The 20,488-nt window shown below is 41.2% G+C and overlaps 1 protein-coding gene across 5 annotated transcripts in view; it reads left to right on the top strand.

Annotated features, from left to right (window-relative positions):
* Nucleotides 1-20,488, top strand: part of SCN8A (sodium voltage-gated channel alpha subunit 8) — a 178,051-nt gene that overhangs the window by 110,738 nt on the left and 46,825 nt on the right. For all 5 annotated transcript variants that reach the window (XM_049102407.1, XM_049102405.1, XM_049102406.1 and 2 more), the window contains exons 12-14: nt 1,128-1,490; nt 14,428-14,560; nt 19,960-20,198. In XM_049102407.1, the coding sequence (XP_048958364.1) occupies nt 1,128-1,490; nt 14,428-14,560; nt 19,960-20,198 (735 nt within the window). The remainder of the gene's footprint in view (nt 1-1,127; nt 1,491-14,427; nt 14,561-19,959; nt 20,199-20,488) is intronic.

Genomic DNA, 20,488 nt, shown 5'->3' with positions numbered 1-20,488 from the left:
CTCATGAATAAATAAATAAAAATCTTTAAAAAGAAAGGTGATCAATAAAATATAAGAAAGCATAAAAATATACATTAGCATACAGTTCTCTAGAGAATGTGGAATTGGAAGTATGAGTTGAAAGAGAAGAAAATGAGAAATTTGTAAATGATAAATAAAAGTTATATTTTTATTTATTTTATTTTATTTTTTTTTAAGATTTTTATTTATTCATGAGAGACACAGAGAGAGAGGCAGAGACACAGGCAGAGGGAGAAGCAGGCTCTGTGCAGGGAGCCCGACTTGATCCCAGGTCTCCAGGATCATGCCCTGGGCTGAAGGCAGCGCTAAACCGCTGAGCCACCCAGGCTCCCCAAAAGTTATATTTTTAAGTGTCAGTGCTAGAGGGCATCTTGGTGGCTCGTTTGGTTAACATCTGACTCCTAGTCTCAGCTAGGTCTTGATCGCAGGGTTGTTAGTCCAAGCCCCAAACTGGGCTCCACACAGGGCGTGGAACCAAATAAATAGTACTGGGAATTCTATAACTTACAAATATTTAAGCTTTTGATGAAAAAAAATGTCGACTTTAAAATGGAGTAGGAGGGAACATCCATAATATTCAACTTCAAAAAGTACTTCAAGGCCACTGTTGGCATAGGACTCCCCTCCCGGGCATGTACTCATTGAGAGAATACCAAGAGATAGAGGCCACTTAAAAATTCTCCCCTTTTTGCCAAGCATAGCATAGAGTCTATCGTGGGTAAATGACAGGCCCACGTCGTGTGAGCTCACAGTAATGAGAAATAGACCCAGCGATGTGTTTGCCTGTGGATTAGCTGCATAGAGCACAAGATCAAAGCATCATTGCATTCATGGGTGACCAGTCCAGTTTTTCTAGGGTTAGCTGGTCGGAGTCGCGTCCCAAGGGTATGGGGCAAGAAGAGAGTGATGAGGGGTGTTGGGTCGTTGTACACACGCACCATCCAGAAGTGCCGTCAGGGAACACTGTGCTCCGATACCAGGAGTGCAAGGACAGGGCCAGGACGTGGGGGGTGAGGGTGAGGGTGGGGGGCAATGCCTTTGCTCAGGCTGCGCAGGGGCCCGTCTCACACCTGTCTCTGTCCTTCTCTGTCTCCCTGTCCCTGCAGTCTCTGCTCAGCATCCCGGGCTCCCCGTTCCTCTCCCGCCACAACAGCAAAAGCAGCATCTTCAGCTTCCGGGGGCCCGGGCGGTTCCGCGACCCGGGCTCGGAGAACGAGTTTGCCGACGACGAGCACAGCACCGTGGAGGAGAGCGAGGGCCGCCGGGACTCGCTCTTCATCCCCATCCGGGCCCGCGAGCGCCGCAGCAGCTACAGCGGCTACAGCGGCTACAGCCAGGGCAGCCGCTCGTCGCGCATCTTCCCCAGCCTGCGGCGCAGTGTCAAGCGCAACAGCACGGTGGACTGCAACGGCGTGGTGTCCCTCATCGGTGGCCCTGGCTCCCACATCGGCGGGCGGCTCCTGCCAGAGGTGAAAATAGATAAGGCAGCTACCGATGACAGTGTAAGGAAGTACACGCACAGCCCGAGGCTAGGCATGGCAGGCTGGCCCGCGCCCTCCTCTTCTCTCCGGCCTGGCCCCACCGCCCCCATGCTTCTGTCTCTCTTCTCCCTCCTGGTTTGGTTCTCTCTCTCTCTCTTCGGCCCTCCCTGTTTGCCCTTCCACTTTATTCCCTGCTCTGTCCACCCCCATCCCTCCTCCTTCCTTGTTTCTGTTGCCCTACTCCATCAACTCTTCACTTTATTTTACCTCTTTTCCTTTCTCTCCATCTTTGCAAGTCTTTATCAGCCTACCCGTTTCCCTCTCCCCACCTGCTTTGACTGAATGCCTCTGGCCAGTGGATCCTGCCCGGATGGAATGAGAATGGCATCCTGCCACCACCAGTGACCAAGTCGGAGCCGGTTTGGAAACTATCATTGCTTCTGTCCCTCCCACATCCTCTCCTTATAGGGAAACAGCCTGGAATTTAAAGCTCTTATCCTTCTATTCAGACAGACAGACAGACAATACAGCTTAGAATGATTTTCCATGTCTCCTCTGTAAGAACGAGATGTGATTTTTCCAAAGAGGAACGTGGGTGCATGGTGCTGCGGGCAGGGAGGTGTACATCAGAGAGAGCCAGGCAAGGAGAGGTTAGGGAAGCCAGTGCAGAACTGGAGCTAGACATTCAAAAGGGATTGAAATGGAAATAAATCAAAGGAGGGAAAAGTGGGAGGTTGGGGCAAGAACACATGGCGTATGGGGGAGGAAGGAAAAGGGAAGCAAAAGATGAATTTTAAATGTAATCAAATGTCAGGCTCTGGAGGAGCTGCATATAATAGCTTCGTAAAATCTCTCGTCTAGGGGTTTGAAGAATGGCTCCCCTCCTTGGGAAAAGCCATCTCTTAACATTTCTTTAAATTCTAAGCTGTTGATACCTTTTTTCTAGTTTCAAATTCTTATAACCTCAGTGATCCTAATCCTCCGTACCTCTAACTCCTTAACTTCCCTCAGCCCTTCCTTAGCTGGCGTAAGCTCCTTGAGATAGCATGCCAGTCCGTTTCGTTCTAACACTTCAGTTTCCTCTAACACAGCACGAAGACAGCCAGTCCTTTAATTAGCATGATGCATGTGTGGAGGGAAACCGGACAGTCAAGGATGGAATTATTCACAATGATCTGTTTTTAACATTTCAGGATAGTTGTTGACTATATAGATACAAATTCAAAAGGCAGTTAGGATGTGTCTGACGTCTTGTCTCTCCTGCCTTTTTATTTAATAGCAAAATACCCTCCCCCACACACGTCTGTTTAGCTCTTTACAAGCTAAAAATTATTTTTACATTCATTATTTAATTTGCTCTGAATAAAAATTCTGTGAGGCTGATTAAGTGGAGATCATTATCCCTGTTTTTGGATGGGGAAGTAGGCTCAGAGACTTGGGGCTCCTTTAGGTCACACAGCTCATTTTTAATAGAGCCAGAGCTTTAGGGAAAACTCAGTCTTCTCTTTCTCAATTTTAATGTTTTCTCTGTTTAATCACATGGAAAACTGTTTCCAGTTTCTGGAAAACTGTTTATTTAATATCCACTAAAATAGGAATGATAATAATAAAGTGGTTCCAAAATCCTCCTAAAACTAGACTGTTGACCAAAATAAATGTTATGGATGATCATCTTTACTTTAAGTATAATTTTTGATTGTCCCTGATTCTATACCTAGAGGTAAATCTTTAGACTCCATAATTAGACAGTTATATTCTCTGAAACAAACAAGAGATGATTATCATCAGAGAATGAGGGGCAGGTCAGCATGAGCAGTACAGTTTGGGCAACTCAAATGTTAAGAGACTTAAATTCTGATATCCTGGACAGTTTTTTAAATACGTAAGCCAAATAATACATCTTGCTTTTTCTTTGAAAAAAAAAAAAAAAGATATTAGGAAAGGTAGCCAGGAAGGTGGCGACTGAACTTCAGCTGAAGGCAGATGAGCACGTTTGGAGGTTTTGTTTTTGGGTTTTTTTTGCAGCTTCTGTTATAATGTGTGGGGGAAAAAATTTGAGAGGCAGTTGAGCAGATGGCTATGGAAATAAGGCTGTCTGCAACCGCCTTACATCGTAGCCTACAGAGTGCTACCTTTGGGTTTGGGGGGGCCTACACACTCAACACCTTCTAAGCGCTCAAGACACTCTTTGCAGTGGTCCCAAGTGATGATGGTGACAGATTTGAGGATTCCCAAGGCCAGGAGGGCAGATCCCAGCATGACAGGAAATGAGGTAGGCAGGACTATTTCATTCCCAAAGGCTTCATAACTAGGAAAAGCTATTTCATTAGAAGCCATAAAGAAGCACTTCCTAGCTGCTAATGGTGTGGCCGTATACATAAGTTCTATTAATACACCAAAAGACAAAACAAAACAAACCCAGCCTGCATAGAGTTAGTGTGTATCAGATCTATAGAAAGACAAACTATTGACTAGAATTTAACAGTAGTTGTTGCCTTTGGAAGGAGAAATTACAGGTGACTTTTTTTTCTTCCTTACACTTTCCTGCTGTTTACAGTTTTCTACAGTGGACATAATAATTATAGCCACCATATATTGGGTTCTTGCTCTAGTTATGCTAAGCACTCTATATGCATGATCTCATTTAATTTCTTATAACCATTGTGTTCAGTAAGTGGTTTTGTCCTATTAACAGGTGAAGTTCAGAGCTTTAATGACTTGTAGCGATGGAGTCTTCCTGATGTCCAAGAGACCTTCCTGGCTGCTTGAATACTAGCTTCTCTGGGAAGTGGAAAAAACATTTATCATTTGTCTTAGAATGATACAATTGATTTACTCATGTTATATGAAGCCCAGGCCAGAGGAGCAACAAATACCTCTTTAGGCTAGAATATAGCGCGATTCTTACTGTCAAAATATTTGGGATTCGTCTCCATCCATGGATTAACTCCCCTTTGCCTGAACCACTAGAGTGCTTCCGTAGTGTGCTCGTGCTCTGTGGAGTTGTATAGGAGCTGCTGAGGCCCACAGGCTGGTCTCATCAGTATTGATTCTTAGGCTATGCCACACCTGTATTTTTTCCTGAGATTTACATTAAAAATATAATATTCTCAGAGCACCTGGGTGGCTCAGTGGGTGTGAAGCCTCTTTTTTTTTTTTTAAGATTTTATTTATTTATTCATAGACACAGAGAGAGAGGCAGAGACACAGGCAGAGGGAGAAGCAGGCTCCATGCAGGGACCCCGATGTGGGACTCGATCCCAGGTCTCCAGGATCACACCCCAGGCTGCAGGCGACGCCAAACCGCTGCACCACCAGGGCTGCCCAAGCCTGTGACTCTTTTTTTTTTTTTGCCTGTGACTCTTGATTTGGGCCCAGGTCATGATCTCGAGCCCCACGTTGGGGCTCCATGCTCAGCAGGAAGTCTGCTTCTCTCCTTCTCCCTCTGTGCTTCTCCCTGCTTGTGCTTGTGCTCCCTCTCCAAAAAAAAAAAAAAAGGAAAAGAAAAACATAAAATACTCCTCTCTGTGGAAAAAAAGATGTTGAGACATGTAGAGTTTCATCAGAAAGTATTTCATCTGTTTGTTAATTATTGGGCTATGACTGGTGATTGTTTTTCTATAGTTTGGGAATTTTTGCTTTTGCTTTTTGCTGAAACAGAGGACGAGGGGACTTTTCCCATGTCTTCATCTCTAAGCTATAGCAGTATGTGAGAATCTCACCACTCATAGAGAAAGCAGGTGCTGCTGACAACCCAGAAATCACAAGTAACTCAGAAAGCATGTTGTGCTAGCTTGCAGATACACAAGCATTATCTCCTTGAATGCCCACAGCCAACAGACACTACGTTCATGTGCATTTCACTGCAGAGGAAACCGAGCCTTAGAGAAATGAAGCAACTTGTCCAACACCCGACAGTAAGGGAAGGGGCTCAGGCAGTGTGACTCCAGAGCACTGGCCTGTAAGCAGTGCACGCACCAACCCTGAAGCCTAAGTTCTTCAGTTTACTTACTGATGTCATCCTGGGAAATAAACGTAACCTCTCTAAGCCCATTTCCTTATCTATAAAAAAGAAATAAAAGGACTGATGCTATAGGGCTATTTTAAAGATTAAATATAGTAACATTTATAAACCATGAAACATATTACTTGGCCCATTCTTGGTGTTCAGAAAGCCAATTTCCACTTATTGCCCTATACATTTTTGACCTTTTTAGCCCTGAGAAGTAGACATTAGGATTTCTTCTGAATTACCTGACTTGGAGAGGTTTGGATTCCTTCTAAAATCCTAAAGAACCTTCATCTAAGAAGAAGAAATTATTGTACAATTATTTTAAAGCAGATTAACTACAAAAATTTGAGAAAAGCTTGAACAGGAGATAAATGGCTAGGTTCTAAAGCTACTTCTAAAATGCTCTAAATTTTAGTTCCAAGGAAGGTCATGCCTGATAAATTTCCATTAGTACATCTCTACGGAAAAAGCAGTGTAGTTGAGCTTCCTTGGGCAGATCTATAGAGACATGGGCAGAATCTGCCATCTGTAGGTGTTGTAGGATATCTCTTTGTGAAGGACAGCTACAATTAAGGAGGTTGGAAGTCTGGGCTAAATGTCCTAATAAAATTACTTTGCATTTGGGTTGAGAGAAACGGGACAAATTTGTACTGAGTTTAACTTTCAAAAAATGTAATTAAGGTTCTCTGTGGCTTCCTCTGTTACTGATAGTTTTACATGAAAGTTCCTTAGAGGCTGAATTCTAAAAAGGAGAAGTTCCTGCCTTTAAAACTTCGCTAATTCTCCTCTTTCCTCCCCAACAAAGTACAACAAAACAAAAGAAGTAAACACCTCCACTTACAGGACTGAGAAATGACCTAAAGAAATAGGGAAGGGGAAGGGAAAGAGTATGGTCCTTGAGTCTCAGCATGGTTGAAGGAAGAAGCTCTCTCCCTCCCTCCCTCCCTCCGTCCCAGATGAGAAGAATTGAGCAGCTGAGCCAATAGCAGAGACACACAAGCAGATTCTGAGGGAAGGGTGCCTCTGGAGCTGCTGTACATGGGAGAATCTCCTCCAGCTTTTCTTCCCTCCAGTTGGCTCGAATCTGACACAAGAAACAACAGCCACCAACGCTGATGGGGAATGTGAAATGGTGCGGCCACTTTGGAGAACATTGGCAGTTCCTCAGAAAATCAAACACAAGACTTAACCATATGATCCAGCAGTTCTACTCCTAGGTAGAACTGAAAACAGGTGTTCACACAAAAACTTGTACATGAATATTCGTAAAATCATTATCCATAATAGTCAAAAAGTAAAAACTACCCAAGTGCCCATCAACTGAGGGATGGGTAAATAAAATATGACACATCCATATTATGACATATTATTCAGCCATAAAAAGGAATGAGATATTGATAGGTGCTACAGCATGAATGAACTTTGTAAGCATTATGCTCAGTGAAAGAAGCCAGGCACAAAGGCCACATAATATATGCTTCCATTTATATGAAATTCCCAAAAGAGGCAAATCTATGGAGACAGGAGGCAGATTATTGGTTGCAAGAGGTTGGGTAGAGGTGTGGGTTGGGAATGGCTACTAACAGGGACTGTGTTTTTCTTTGGTATGACGGAAATGCACTGGAATACATTGTAAATATACTAAAAACCACTGAGCTGCACATTTTGAAACAGTTAAAATGGTGAATTTTATGTCGTGTTGTCCTTTTATGTCAGTGTTGTGAAAGTTGAAAAAGAAACAATAGCCTGGACTTTCAGTGCCAGCTTTCAAAACCTCACTGAGGGAAGAAGGATTTCAGGAACTACCCGTCCATCTTGGATTCCTGTATACCCTGGTTTTAACAGATTCGACTTTCCCAGTATAGGTCTGTTTTCCTCTAGATACTATCTAAGCCCCCAGTTAGTGCTTAACACTTTTAAGTAATGTTCTTCATAGGCAGTTTTAGTTTATATCATCTTAGGTGGTTAACAGTGATGAATATATATATGTTTGCTCCCTATCTCTCTGTTAATCAGTCAGATCTGATGAATATTGAGTGACTCCATGTTCAGACAATGACCAGACCATATATTAAAAAAAATAATAATAATAAGACTTTCACCCCCAACCTACCCAAGAAACCAACCCCCTTATCAATGATCAACGACCCAGGCAGCCAGCCTGCAGTAAGTCAGACTTGGAGAGAGCCAGATTGCTATCATAGTGACAATCCAGTAAGCTAACTTCTATAACAGTCAGCTCCAAATGGTCAGGACTTGATTAATGCCTGACAGTTTCCCTAATTTTTGTTTATGTCTTCAGCTTAGGACCCACTAGAGAGAGAAAGCCACATCAATCACCTAGTATGCCCGGCTTCTAGTTAGCCCACCTACAGCTTCTAAGTGCCAGCAACCTTGACATCAAGGCACACTGGAAGCCTTCCCTTTTTTGCACTATAAAGCTTTCCCATTCTACCTGCCTTGGAGCCTCTGGCAAAACACATGTGATGGTGGCTGACTCCCTACATCAGGCTCAGAATAAATAGCTTTTGCTTTTCCCACTTGATAGATCTTCATTTATTTCTACACTACAGATAACATACATATTACATACACACTCCATATTCTTTCTCAAAGGAATTCTACTGCATAATCAGTATTGCAGTAGTACATTGGGTAACCCTCAGCCAGGAGTTACCAAAGATGTGGGCCTAGAGGTGGTGGAGCAAGAGCTGTCCAACCAGCTGAGAGTCGTCCCCTAAACCCCTTTGTACCATAAGACTCTCAGAAAGTACCCTTTCCTACTCAATCCCCTCACCTCTCTGAGCAACTTCTTCTGTCATGTATTACCATAGATTCGTTTTCTTACATTTTTAAGGACTTGTACAGTGTGTTTTTATTTGGCTTCTTTCACTCAACAGGATGTTTTTGAGATACATTCATAGTGTCAGTACTTCATTCCTGTTATTGATGAGTATTGATAAGGTAATTCATTGTATAAACACACTCCAATGTGTGAATCCACTTTCCTGTTGATGGACATTCAGATTGTTTCCAGTTTTCATTAGTATGAGTAAGCTTGCCAAGAGCGTTCTTGTACAACTCTCTTAATACTCCTGCCAACAGTGTGGTAGAATTCCAGTTGCTCCACATCCTAGCCAACATTTGGTGATGTTAGTCTTTGATTTTAGCATTTTAGTGGGCATAGACTGTATCTTACTGTGCTTTTAATTTGCATATACCTGCTAATTAATGATGGTGAGCGTCTTTTCATGTGCCTATTGGCTTCTCATAGATCTTTTATTAGTTGCTTACTTAAATTTTTCGCCCATTATTTTTTTTAAGATTTTATTTATTTGACAGAGAGCGAGAGAGCACAAGCAGGGGGAGCAGCAGGCAGAGGGAGAGGGAGAGGCAGGCTCCCCACTCAGGAGGGAGCCTGATAGGGGGCTTGATCCCAGGACCCCAGGATCATGACCTGAGCCAAAGACATGCTTAATGTACTGAGCCTCCCAGGCACCCCTCTTTTGCCCATTATTTGTTTTTTGTATATTATGGATATAAGTCATTTCTCAGATACATAAATGTTTAATTTTGATAAAATCTAATGTATCTTTTTTTTTCCTATTGGATGTTTTTTGCATCTTGTCCAAGTAATCTTTGCCATTACCCAAAATTATGAAGTTATTTTCCTTCTATAGATTTTACAGTTCTGAGTTGTACATTCAGGTCTCTGAGCTCAATTTTTTTGTATGAAATTAGATAGGAGTTGACTTAGATGAATATGTAGTTTTTCAGTACCATTTGTTAAAAAGACTAACTTTCTCTATTGAATTGACTTGGCACCTTGATCAAAGATCAGTTGATGTATATGTGTGGGTCTGTTTCTAGATTCTGTTCTGTTGCCTTGATTGGTTTGTCTATGCTTATTCCAATACTACATTTACTTAATTACTATAACTTTATTGTCTTGGAATGAGATAGCATAAGCCCTCCAAACAAACAAACAAAAAAACATTTTAAAGATTATTAAATAATCTCCTAAGAGATTATTTTGCTATTTGGGTATTTTTTTAAAACGTTATTTTCAGGGATCCCTGGGTGGCTCAGCAGTTTAGCACCTGCCTTCGATCCAGTGTGTGATCCTGCAGTCCCGGGATTGAGTCCCGCATTGGGCTCCCTGCGTGGAGCCTGCTTCTCCCTCTGCCTGTGTCTCTGCCTCTCTCTCTCCCTCTCTCATGAATAAATAAATAAAATCTTTAAAAAAAAATAAAAGGTGATTTTCCTATTCTAGATCCTTGGCGAGTCCCTGTATATTTTAGAATCATTTTTTTGGTCAGTTTCTTCAGAAAAGTCTAGAATTTTTATAGTGATTGCACTGAATCTATAGGTCAATTGGGAATAGTAGACATCTTAATTATATTGAATTTTTCAATCTGTGAATGTGTAGTTTTCATTTATTAAAGTCTTCTCAAGTTTCTCTCAGCAAAGTTGTATAGATTGCGGTGGTGGTCTTGCCCATCTTTCATTAGATTTATTCCTTGGTATTTGTATTTTTTTGATACTGTTGTAAAAGGCATAATTTTAAATTTTTTATTTTCAAGTATTTATTGTTGCCAGAACATAGAAATATAGTTGATTTTTGTATATCGACCTTGTATCTCATGACCTTGATAAAATAACATTTTGGTTCCAATAGGTCCTTTTTGGTAAATTCCATAGAGTTTTCTACCTGCATGATAATATTTTCTGTGAATAACAGCAACTGCACCTTTATGCCTTTTGTTTATTTTTCTTGCTTTATTGCACTAGCTAGGACTTCAGATACAAAATTGCATAGAAAGGGGCACCTGGGTGGCTTATTCAGTTAAGTGTCTGCCTTCGGCTCAGGTTATGACCCCAGGGTGCTGGGATCGAGTGTGCGTTGGGCTCCTTGCTCAGCGGGGAGCCTACTTCTCCTTCTCACTCTGCCACTCCTCCTGCTTGTGCTCTGTCAAACAAATAAAATCATTTTTTAAAATTGCATAGAAATGATGAAAGCAGGGATCCCTGGGTGGCGCAGCGGTTTGGCGCCTGCCTTTGGTCCAGGGCGCGATCCTGGAGACCCGGGATCGAATCCCACGTCAGGCTCCCGGTGCATGGAGCCTGCTTCTCCCTCTGCCTGTGTCTCTGCCTCCCTCTCTCTCTGTAACTATCATAAAAAAAAAAAAAAAAAAAGAAAGAAATGATGAAAGCAGACATTCTTCCTTGTTTCCATTTTTAGAGGAAGATTTCATGTTTCACCAAGAAGTATAATGTTAGCTGTAGGTTTTCATAGATGTTCTTTATCAGATTGAAGTTGCTACATTCTATTCCTGGCTTGCTAAGAAATTTTATTATGCAGAGGTGTTGAATTTTATTAAATGTTCTTTTTCTGCATCTGTGAGATAATTAGATGATTTTTCTCCTTTATCCTGTTAAAGTGATGAATGACATTGACTTTTTTCCTAATGTGAAACTAGCTTTCCTGATATAAACCCTGTTTGTCATGATGTATTATCTTTGTCTATATCACTAGGTTCTATTTGTTCATGTTTTGTTAAGAATTTCACATCACTGTTCATGAGGGATACTGGTCTCTGATTTTCTTTTCTTGTGGTGTTTTTGGCAGATTTAGTATCAGGTTATACTAACTTTATAAAATAAGTTGAAAAGTGTTCCCTTATACTCTACTTTCTGAAGGAAGTGGTATTAGTATTGGTATTATATCTTCTGTAAATATTTGGTAGAATTCACTTGTAGAGTCATCTGGACCTAGAGTTCTCTTTATTGTAAGCTTTTTAAATTACAGTTTCTAATGTGGGCTATTTAGATTTTCTATTTCTTCTTCTATCGGTTTTGATAAGTTGTGTTTTGATAAGTTTGTCCATTTCATACAAAGTGAAATGACATGAAGTTGCTTACAATATATTCTTTTTTTTTTTAAAGTTTAGACTACTTAGATATTTGGATTTGTTACTCTACCATATCTTATCATACTCTGACTAATATAAATATTGTACAGAAGGTTTCCATCTTATGATGGTTCAACTTACAATTACAGTGTATTCTTATTACCCTATATTAATGCCTGTAGAATTGGTAGTAATGTCCCCATTCCTTTTTCTGAAAATGACCATTTGTGTTTTCTCTCTTTTTTCTTGATCAGTCTTGCTAGAGAATTATGAATTTTCTTAATCTGTTTTTAAAAAACATTTGCCCTTCTTGATTGTTGTTTGATTTATGAATCTCCATTCTTATTTTTATTCTTTCCTTTCATCTACTTACCCACAGTTTAATTGGGTCTTTTTCTTAATTTCTTAACATGAAAGCTTAGAGCATTGATTTTATATCTTTTTTAGATTCTATTATAAGCATTTAACACTGTAAAATTTTCTCAAACCATTGTGTTAGCTGCATTCTATAAACCTATACTATAAATAATGTATTGTTTTCATTATCCTCAAAGTATTTTCTAATTTCCTTTGTGATTTCGTCTTTGATCCATGGATTTTTAGAAGTCTGTTGTTTAATTTACAAATTTAAAGGGATTTTTCTGAGTATCTTACTGTTACCACAAGACTTTTCAATGGAATCAGTTATTTGGATCTGTGGTAAACTGTTCTTGCCCAGGTGACATGATGACTTTCCCTTTTTACCCTCTGAAATTCCCTAAGTATGGTCTTTGAAATTTCTTTTCTTGGTGTCTTCTTTCATTTCTTTATTTTTTGAAACTGAAGATATGTTCCTTATGTATGGAACAAATTTCAACATGATGGAAGTTATCTCCACGTATATCTGCTATGGCTTGTTTTCAGTTTACATAGAAAGATATAAATAATAATTGTTCCATCTTACTATTAAGTTTGGGATAAACTTTTCTTTATGTGAATTTTTAAAATCCAAGCTAAAAATTATTTTAGCCTTCAAATAGATACCACTAAATAATAATCTAATGATTTGACTAGGTCCTTTAGACAGCATTTCTATTAGCTTTGTTTAAGGTTAATATTATTAAAGTCTGAAGAATTTATGTCTTATTACATCCAGCAAGTCCAGAAAAACAATAAGATATACTTTGAACCGAAGCAGTTTTAAATGCAGTTTCGTCCATTCTTGACAAATCAGCCAGTCCATCAGATCTTACAGTACCTTGGGATTCAGCATTATGAAAATTATCTGCCTTGTACTGTAGATTTGCAGAGGACAGCTCAGTAAAAATCTAGAATGAATAAACTCCAGAAACAAGAGTGTCCACTGTATGGGGCCTTTCTGGGTTCCTTTTTAGATGATTGTCATTTTTAAAATAGAGTAGTTTAATCTGATTTAGTAGGTGTCACGAATATCAGGCTGGGAATTGCAGCAAAAAGTGGTTTATCAAAGAAATATATCTTACTATTAAATAAAAAAAGAAATCTATCTTATTATTACCTGAGGTACTGGTCAACACATTATCATTACATATACAGGTGTTTGTATAGTTATGCAGCCAGAAATTCCCAAGGAAATCACCTCTTTTTCTTTTCCATTCTTCTGTAGCTCTGCCACAAAACAAAACCAAACCCTAAGGTAAACCAGATGTCTGAATCAATGAAACAGTTTGATCAAACACTGTAACAAGATAAATTATAATCTGCCAGAAACTTTCTTCTGTACTGTTGTTAAAATCTAATCATATCTAAGGGCAGAAAGGCTTTCTGATGTAGCTCTCTAGAGAAATTATTTTCTTTTCAAAACAGCTGATCAGATGTACTTCTCTAGCTTCATGCAAACACATATCTTCCCTGTTCTCTGAGAGGTGGTGACTGTCTCTGCCCTCTTACCTTCACAATGCAAGGGACAGTCAACATTACATGATAAAATAATATAGTGGATGGCATGGCTACTAGAAAGCTAGCTTTTAAGCCACTACGTTAAGGCTGATCTAATGTAGTATATTCAGGTTAGCACAGAAAGGACAAGCAAGGGGACGTTCAGGAGCACTGTGCTATAATCTCCCATACTGGTGGTGCCCACAGTGGAGTATGTAAAAAAATATTTTGTATAACAGCCTGATGGTGTTTTCTGCTCATTTTGTTTGATTGGGAATTTGAACATTGTGGGCTAACTTACAACATAAAATTTTATAAGGGCAAGATAAACATATATAGTGCTGTATATGTAATTAAAATAGGGAAACCCTTACCATACTTCCTGACAGTGGCTTGGAGGAGTGGCTTGGCGAATTGGGGTAGAACTTCCACTTGTTAACATTCAGTTGGGCCCAGGTTTGACATTTGGAAGTGACAGTTTGAGAGAGTGATGGTGCCTCCAACCCATGGAGGAAACAATGTCTACATTACTCAGTATTGAATAGAGGTGAATTTGACTTATTTTACTGTGTGGTCCAATTCTAGCCAGATGCTGTGGATATGAGACTGAGACAGGAAAACTCAGGTTCTACTTTGGACGGCATTGCCCCTGGAGATCTGGTCTTTCTACTCCGTGCTAGGAATTGACTAGATGAGGTGTTTGGGACCCAGCCAGATTCTTTGGTTCGGTGTAGATTTGTACAAACTTAACCTGTCTTGTCTATGTAGAGCTATGTAGAGCTAATATGGTCTATATTCTAGGCTCATCTTGCTTTCTTTGGAGATAGATTCAGTGACTGGGTTTTCTTTCATGAGATTCTGATTGAATCTTGTGAATCTATGTAGATTTGTACAAACTTAGCCTGTCTTGTCTATGTAGAGCTAAGGATGATACATGGTCATGTTCCCTTGTACATCTTGAGGTTAATTAGGATTGTAGAATCAAAGTAAAAAGATGTCATGAAGAGCATATGTTTCTTCTGCTCACACTCTGGACTATCTGTCCAGTAAGGCCCTGCTTTAACATTTGTAAGACTTTACTCACCTGATTTGCTATCTTTTTCAGGCTACAACTGAGGTGGAAATTAAGAAGAAAGGCCCTGGATCTCTCTTAGTTTCCATGGACCAACTGGCCTCATATGGGCGGAAGGACAGAATCAACAGTATATTGAGTGTTGTTACAAACACACTAGTAGAAGGTATGTGCCCTTGATTTCAGTCAAAGCCGCCAAGATATCAATATGTAGTGTGCATGATAAATATAATCCCTGTCAATTGGCCTGATTTTTTCAAAAAGAATCCAGCATTCCAAATCTGCATGCAGAGAATCAAATAAGGATTTCAGAGCTGCTACCAGCATCATACAAAGATAGGTAAGAAATATGAAGGAATGATAGTCAAGAGTGAGCTAGAAGATCTCAAGAAGACCATAGTGGTCCTGAGGAGCCAGTGGGGTGATGTGAAGCATAAACGATATAGACAGAAGAACTGTGAAGATATGAAATGATGGAATCCCCCTCGTGCCCTCTGCCCCAAAACATACCTTCTTCCTCTTTTCCTTTTTAGCTACTACAACCCTTTTGGTTTTCCCTGAAGGACTAATGTACTGTGCATTTTTATTATACCCAATTCTGTCTCTCATCAAACACCCCCACATATCCATAAATATATTTGATGTGTGAATAGGTAAGCTGAAACCCCTCTTACTTCGGCACTCTGTATCACAGGGAAAGAGCAGCCACTGTTGAATCATAGCGTATCTGCAGTAATGTTGCTGTCAGTGCCTGAACTTGGTATTGAGTGGCTCTTCCACGACAGTGCTGCACACTGAGGAATATCAGGATTTTCCATGACACCACAGTCCCCCAGCAAGTGTAAGCTCTTTGTCCAATTATGGTCTATACTCCAGGCTCATCTTGCTTTCTTTAAAGATAGATTCAGTGACTGGGTTTTCTCTCATGAGATTCTGATTGATTCTTGTGAATCTTCTTCTTTTGATTCATGTTGGTTTAGCTGAGCTGTCCTACTGTAGATCCAGAATATTCTTGAGGCCTCAGATTACTTTTCTTCAGACTTCAGACTTCCAGGCTAACCCAACAATAACCAGAGTCTCTGAGATAAGGAGATTCAAAATTATCCTGATGTCCGTGGAATGAATTATTTTTTGAGTCATTTAAGCCCAATACTGCTTCTACTCTGAGAGAAAGGGAGAGAGAGAAAATATGTGTGTGTGTGTGTGTGTTCGTGTGTGTTCATTTGTGTTCATTCAGCAGAGGTGTCTTTGATAAAGGGAAAAACCCCCAGAAAGAAATTCCTCTGGCTTGTCACATTCCCGCATGTAAGCAAGATGTTAAACTATACCTAGACTAATCTTGAGAATGCATCAAGTGAAAAGAATATTGAGTTAACTATTTTCAGCTGCCGGAACATTTATTCCTATTTTTCTTTAATTGTCATTGAGATCGTCATCTGAGAAAATATCTTTAAACTTTGTAGTTTATACTTTGAGATCACAGGCAAATAACTTCAGAGGATAAGAATTCCAAGCTAAGAAACTCTAGCTTAAGAACCTTGGCTGATTTTTATTCTTCACGAGGAGACAAGGACAGGATTTCTCTGGATATCTGTGGAAGTCGAGAAAGACGAATGAACCACCTCCAACAGGCATATTTTATTACTGGCAAAGACATCAGAACAGGAGAACTATTGATGCACTACAACAATTACTTAATTGATTGCTACAGTGGCTCAGCACAGAGTCTAGTAGAAGTAAATGTGTTGGAAATGTTTGTTGGACTGACCCTCACCTGCTTGGAACAGTAGGGAGCATTGGCAGTTTGGGCTTCCTTTTGGATGCCTTGATGCTTCCATACCTCTACTGAGCTGGGTGGAAACCACTGGAGTGGTCTTTTTCTTCTCCCATTTCTTCCTCTTCTCCCCATGCTCTTCCTTCTCTTCCTGTTCTGCTTTACTCATTCTCTACCCTCCACCCACCAGCACACACATAATAAAAAATAGATGTAGGGGTAGCTCAGGGAAGAGAGACAGTCATGGTTGTGTTCCTGAGTGGGAAGCCATTCCAGTTCTTTCTCCCTTTTCTAAGTCCTGATGTTCACATAGCCTTCCACTGCCCAGACGTTCTCCTCTCCCTTCCCCTAGGATTTGATTCCCTTTGTTTAAAGCTGGTGAGATGGGACTGCTGTAAGCAAAGAACAATGGATGGCTGGAGCTGAATGTGAGAGGGAATTAAAGGACATTAAGAAAGATCCATTCCTATTTAACTGCTGGTCCCGCTGTATTTAACGATTGCTACAGTGTTAGAAGCCAGCATTGAATGAATAATTGTTCCTGCTTCTCAGACCTTCAGTTAAGAAACTCTGACATTATTTTAATCATTGGATTACCAAACCAAAGAAGCAGGTTTCTACCTACCTGCTGAGAAAGCACAGTGTAGAACTCTAGAAGTGTGTATGTAAATAATGAGAAAATCCTGCCTGCTGTATGTCCCCCCTATCCTGTGGCAGACATGCTCTCCTGGAATCCAGCAAACTCAGCTGAATTCAGTCAGCAGAGCCATCAGCTTGGGGATATTTCAGAGGACTAGGGGTAGGGTGTAGGCAGAGAGTACTACAGTCTCACTTCTCCAAGGAGCGAAGGGGAGGGAGTTGGTGAAGAAGTGGTGATGGTACTTGGCATTACTGGTTCCCAGGTAAAACAGTTTCAACAACTGCCTCATAGAGGCAACTGGCCATAACTGTTGCAGCTGCGATTTGTTGAGTCACTCTTGTGTTCAGCTGACCAGCCCCGAGCATCAGTCAGCACGATAACTTAACTGCCATCTGTCTTTCGTGGTGTGGCTGCAAGCTCTGTGAGGTGGGGACTCTTGTATGCCAGTGTATTCCCAGGACCTCGCACACTGTAGGTGTTTCATATTTGTTGAATTGAATCAAGACAAGCCCTACATTCAGAAACCCCACGGTCTACTGACACCACCATCTTGGTGCAATTGCGAGGCCCTCTCTGGAAACCATTTCCAACACCCCTGAGGTTGACACTATGGTAACCTCTCCAAGAATGTTCAGGAGCAAAACAAGGGGAACTCCATAAACATTTAGATTTTTTTTTTTTTTGTAACATTTGGATATTTCTTTGGGTATGTTAGCCTGTTCTCCCAGACCAAATTCTTAGCTGTTTCAGGCATGTGGGGCCGAGAAAGTTTGCCAAGTTGTGAGTCACTTTGTAAACCTCTGTATTCACCTAATTGATCTTTTCTAGCTCCTCAAGCTCCACATTGCCTTACCGTTTGTGGAATGGAAAAGATCATCCTGAGATCTCACCTGAGAAAATGTGGATGAGATCCCTAGTATCCCTGTAGGAATCTTCTCCTTGCCCCATAGGGTAGGGAAACCCCTCTTCAGTATCTGGCAGAGACTGAGAGCCTAGTGCACCGTATAGCACCACAATTGTGTCTACTGTCGGAGACGTGAACAGTCGCAGCTTTAACCTCCACGTGCCATGAACAGACATTTGGAGAAGGGAGGAGATTAAAAAAAGGAACGGAACCAAATTTCCAAATATGTACTGTAAGAATTTATGGAAATAAGAGAACCTTTTCATTTTCTTTTTTTGGTTAGAAAACTAAATTTACCTTGGGAAGGGAGGGAGTTCTATGAGGAAGAAGCCAAAGCAAATTTTCTTCACAGACTTCCTTTCCCACGCAGACTCCCACGTGGCGCTTACTGTGGCCCTTAAATCTGAAAAACCAAGGCAACCATTTTCTTAGCAACCAGGGAGCCAATCAAAAACCCAATCAAAGCACCCCATCTAAAATAAAGCCATCACCATGGGCACCATCCAGCTGGTTGGAAAAAGGGAAAGAAGACTCATTTAAGCCAGCCATCTTGTTCCTTGGTGAAACGTTGGGAAACTTTTCTTCATTCCCTGAATGATTTGATTTTCTCAGCAGAATTGGGTTGGGGTGTGGGCTAGATACATCTCTACCCAGTTCGGTGGAACCAAGACCTTGCCTAGGATTATCATGCTGACCAGTTCTCAAAGCTACATTTACAAGAACATCTTCCAAGGTCAAGGTCCTTGGGCTTTTGTAATCCAAGCTATTATAATTCATACTCTACTTGAGCAGGGCTTTGTTACCTACAGCCTAATGCCTAGACGGTTGTGGCTGCCAGCTGAATGGCTCTCCGTCTTCAATGTCTAATGGTCCTTTTTATATTTGTTTTGTGAACGACCTTAGAGATCATCTTGGTCTAATGATAGTCTATGTCCATCAGAATGCCAGGATCCTAGGGAAAGTGCCTCAGGGAAGGAAGAAGTCCGTCACACTGGGCTTCTCTTCCTGCCGCAACTAGAGCCCTTCGTGACTTAGTTATTTTGCATATTGAAGATCACATAAGATCTTCTTGGAAACTAACCAGCTCTGTTTCTAAAAGAGAGAGACCAAAGGAGGGAAGAGGGAGGGAGGATGAAATTGGAGAAGGGCAATGAGAAAGAGTAGGGGAAGGGAGAAGACTGGGACTCTTGCACCCACCTCAGTTGTGAATTGTGCACTTGCTAACTTGCACTGCACACACTGCACAGGGTGGCCTGGCTGCCCATGCTGCTTCTGCTGCAAAGATAATAATAAGAGCAAATGATTCTGGAGCACTTACTGTAGGCCAAGGTGTTCTCTTTTTTTTAATATTTTATTTATTTATTCATAAGAGACACAGAGAGAGAGAGAGAGAGAGGCAGAGACACAGGTAGAGGGAGAAGCAGGCTCCATGCAGGGAGCCCGATGTGGGACTCGATCCCAGGTCTCCAGGATCACGCCCTGGGCTGAAGGTGGTGCTAAACCGCTGAGCTACCTGGGCTGCCCAGGCCAGGGTGTTCTGAGGTGCTTTATACCTATCTTAGCTCATTTAATTCTCTCGGCAGATTGAAATAATGTACTCAGGTTCCCCCACTTAGCACTGTCTGAGCTGGTACCGCACCCAGGTATGTCTGGCTTTAGAGTCTGCGCTTCTAAATGCTTCTCTGATAATAATTTAGTGATATAATGCGTAACATAAAACGTGCCATTTATTGAGGACTTGCCTTGTGCCATGCACTGCGCTGGCCACTTTACATTTACCAACTCGCTTATTCCTTAATTGGTGGATGAGGATTATAGGACTCATTTATTCCCACAGCCTGTAAAGTAAGTGTGATTTCAGATAAGGTGACAGAAGTATAGAGGAATCTGTAACTTGCCTGAAATCACACAGTTGTGAGTGTTGAAGCCGGTTGGACCAGGGAGTCAGACCTCAGAGGCCAAGCTCCTAACCGTTATGCTGCGCTCCCAAAACAGATCAAAGTCTAGGTTATAACCAGATGGTTGTTAATAGGGAAATGACCTGGTATTGCTCATGCCTCCTCTTTCCCTTCATGGGAAAGAAAATGGAGTGGGGTGGGGTGGGGGGAACTACACAGAACAGTCAGTACTCAAACCACCTTTCTTCTCATGGTGAATAGCAGCGATAAGGACCCAGCAAGGAGTAGGAGAGACCCCCTTTGTTGTCTCACTGTGATTGAGGGCTACCTTTGTCTTTACTCGACACAGAGCTGGAAGAGTCACAGAGAAAGTGCCCGCCATGCTGGTATAAATTTGCCAATACTTTCCTCATCTGGGAGTGTCACCCGTACTGGATAAAACTGAAAGAGATCGTGAACTTGATCGTTATGGACCCTTTTGTGGACTTGGCCATCACCATCTGCATTGTCCTGAATACCCTGTTTATGGCCATGGAGCACCATCCCATGACACCACAATTTGAACACGTCTTGGCTGTAGGAAATCTGGTAAGATGGAGCACTCTCTCCTGATTTTATGATCTGAACATGTTTTGCCTGTAGGACATCTTTTTTTCTGATACTGGAAGCTGGAGTTTAGTTGAAAAGAAAGTAATAGTTAATTGGAAGACAAATGCTTCCACATATGGCACAGCCCCAGCCACTTCTGCTCACTGTTGTGATCCCTTGGCTGTTTCCTCTTTCTGCAGAACTTTGAAGACGTCATTTAGGAGCTATTGGCAGAAAACCAACCATGGTGACAGAATGGGAGGCCTGGTGCAGTGGGTTGCTTTCAGCAA

This window comes from Canis lupus, chromosome 27 (genome assembly GCF_003254725.2).
Source record: "Canis lupus dingo isolate Sandy chromosome 27, ASM325472v2, whole genome shotgun sequence".
NCBI classification, from domain to species: Eukaryota; Metazoa; Chordata; class Mammalia; order Carnivora; family Canidae; genus Canis; species Canis lupus.
This window is presented reverse-complemented; position numbering and strand designations above follow the sequence as displayed.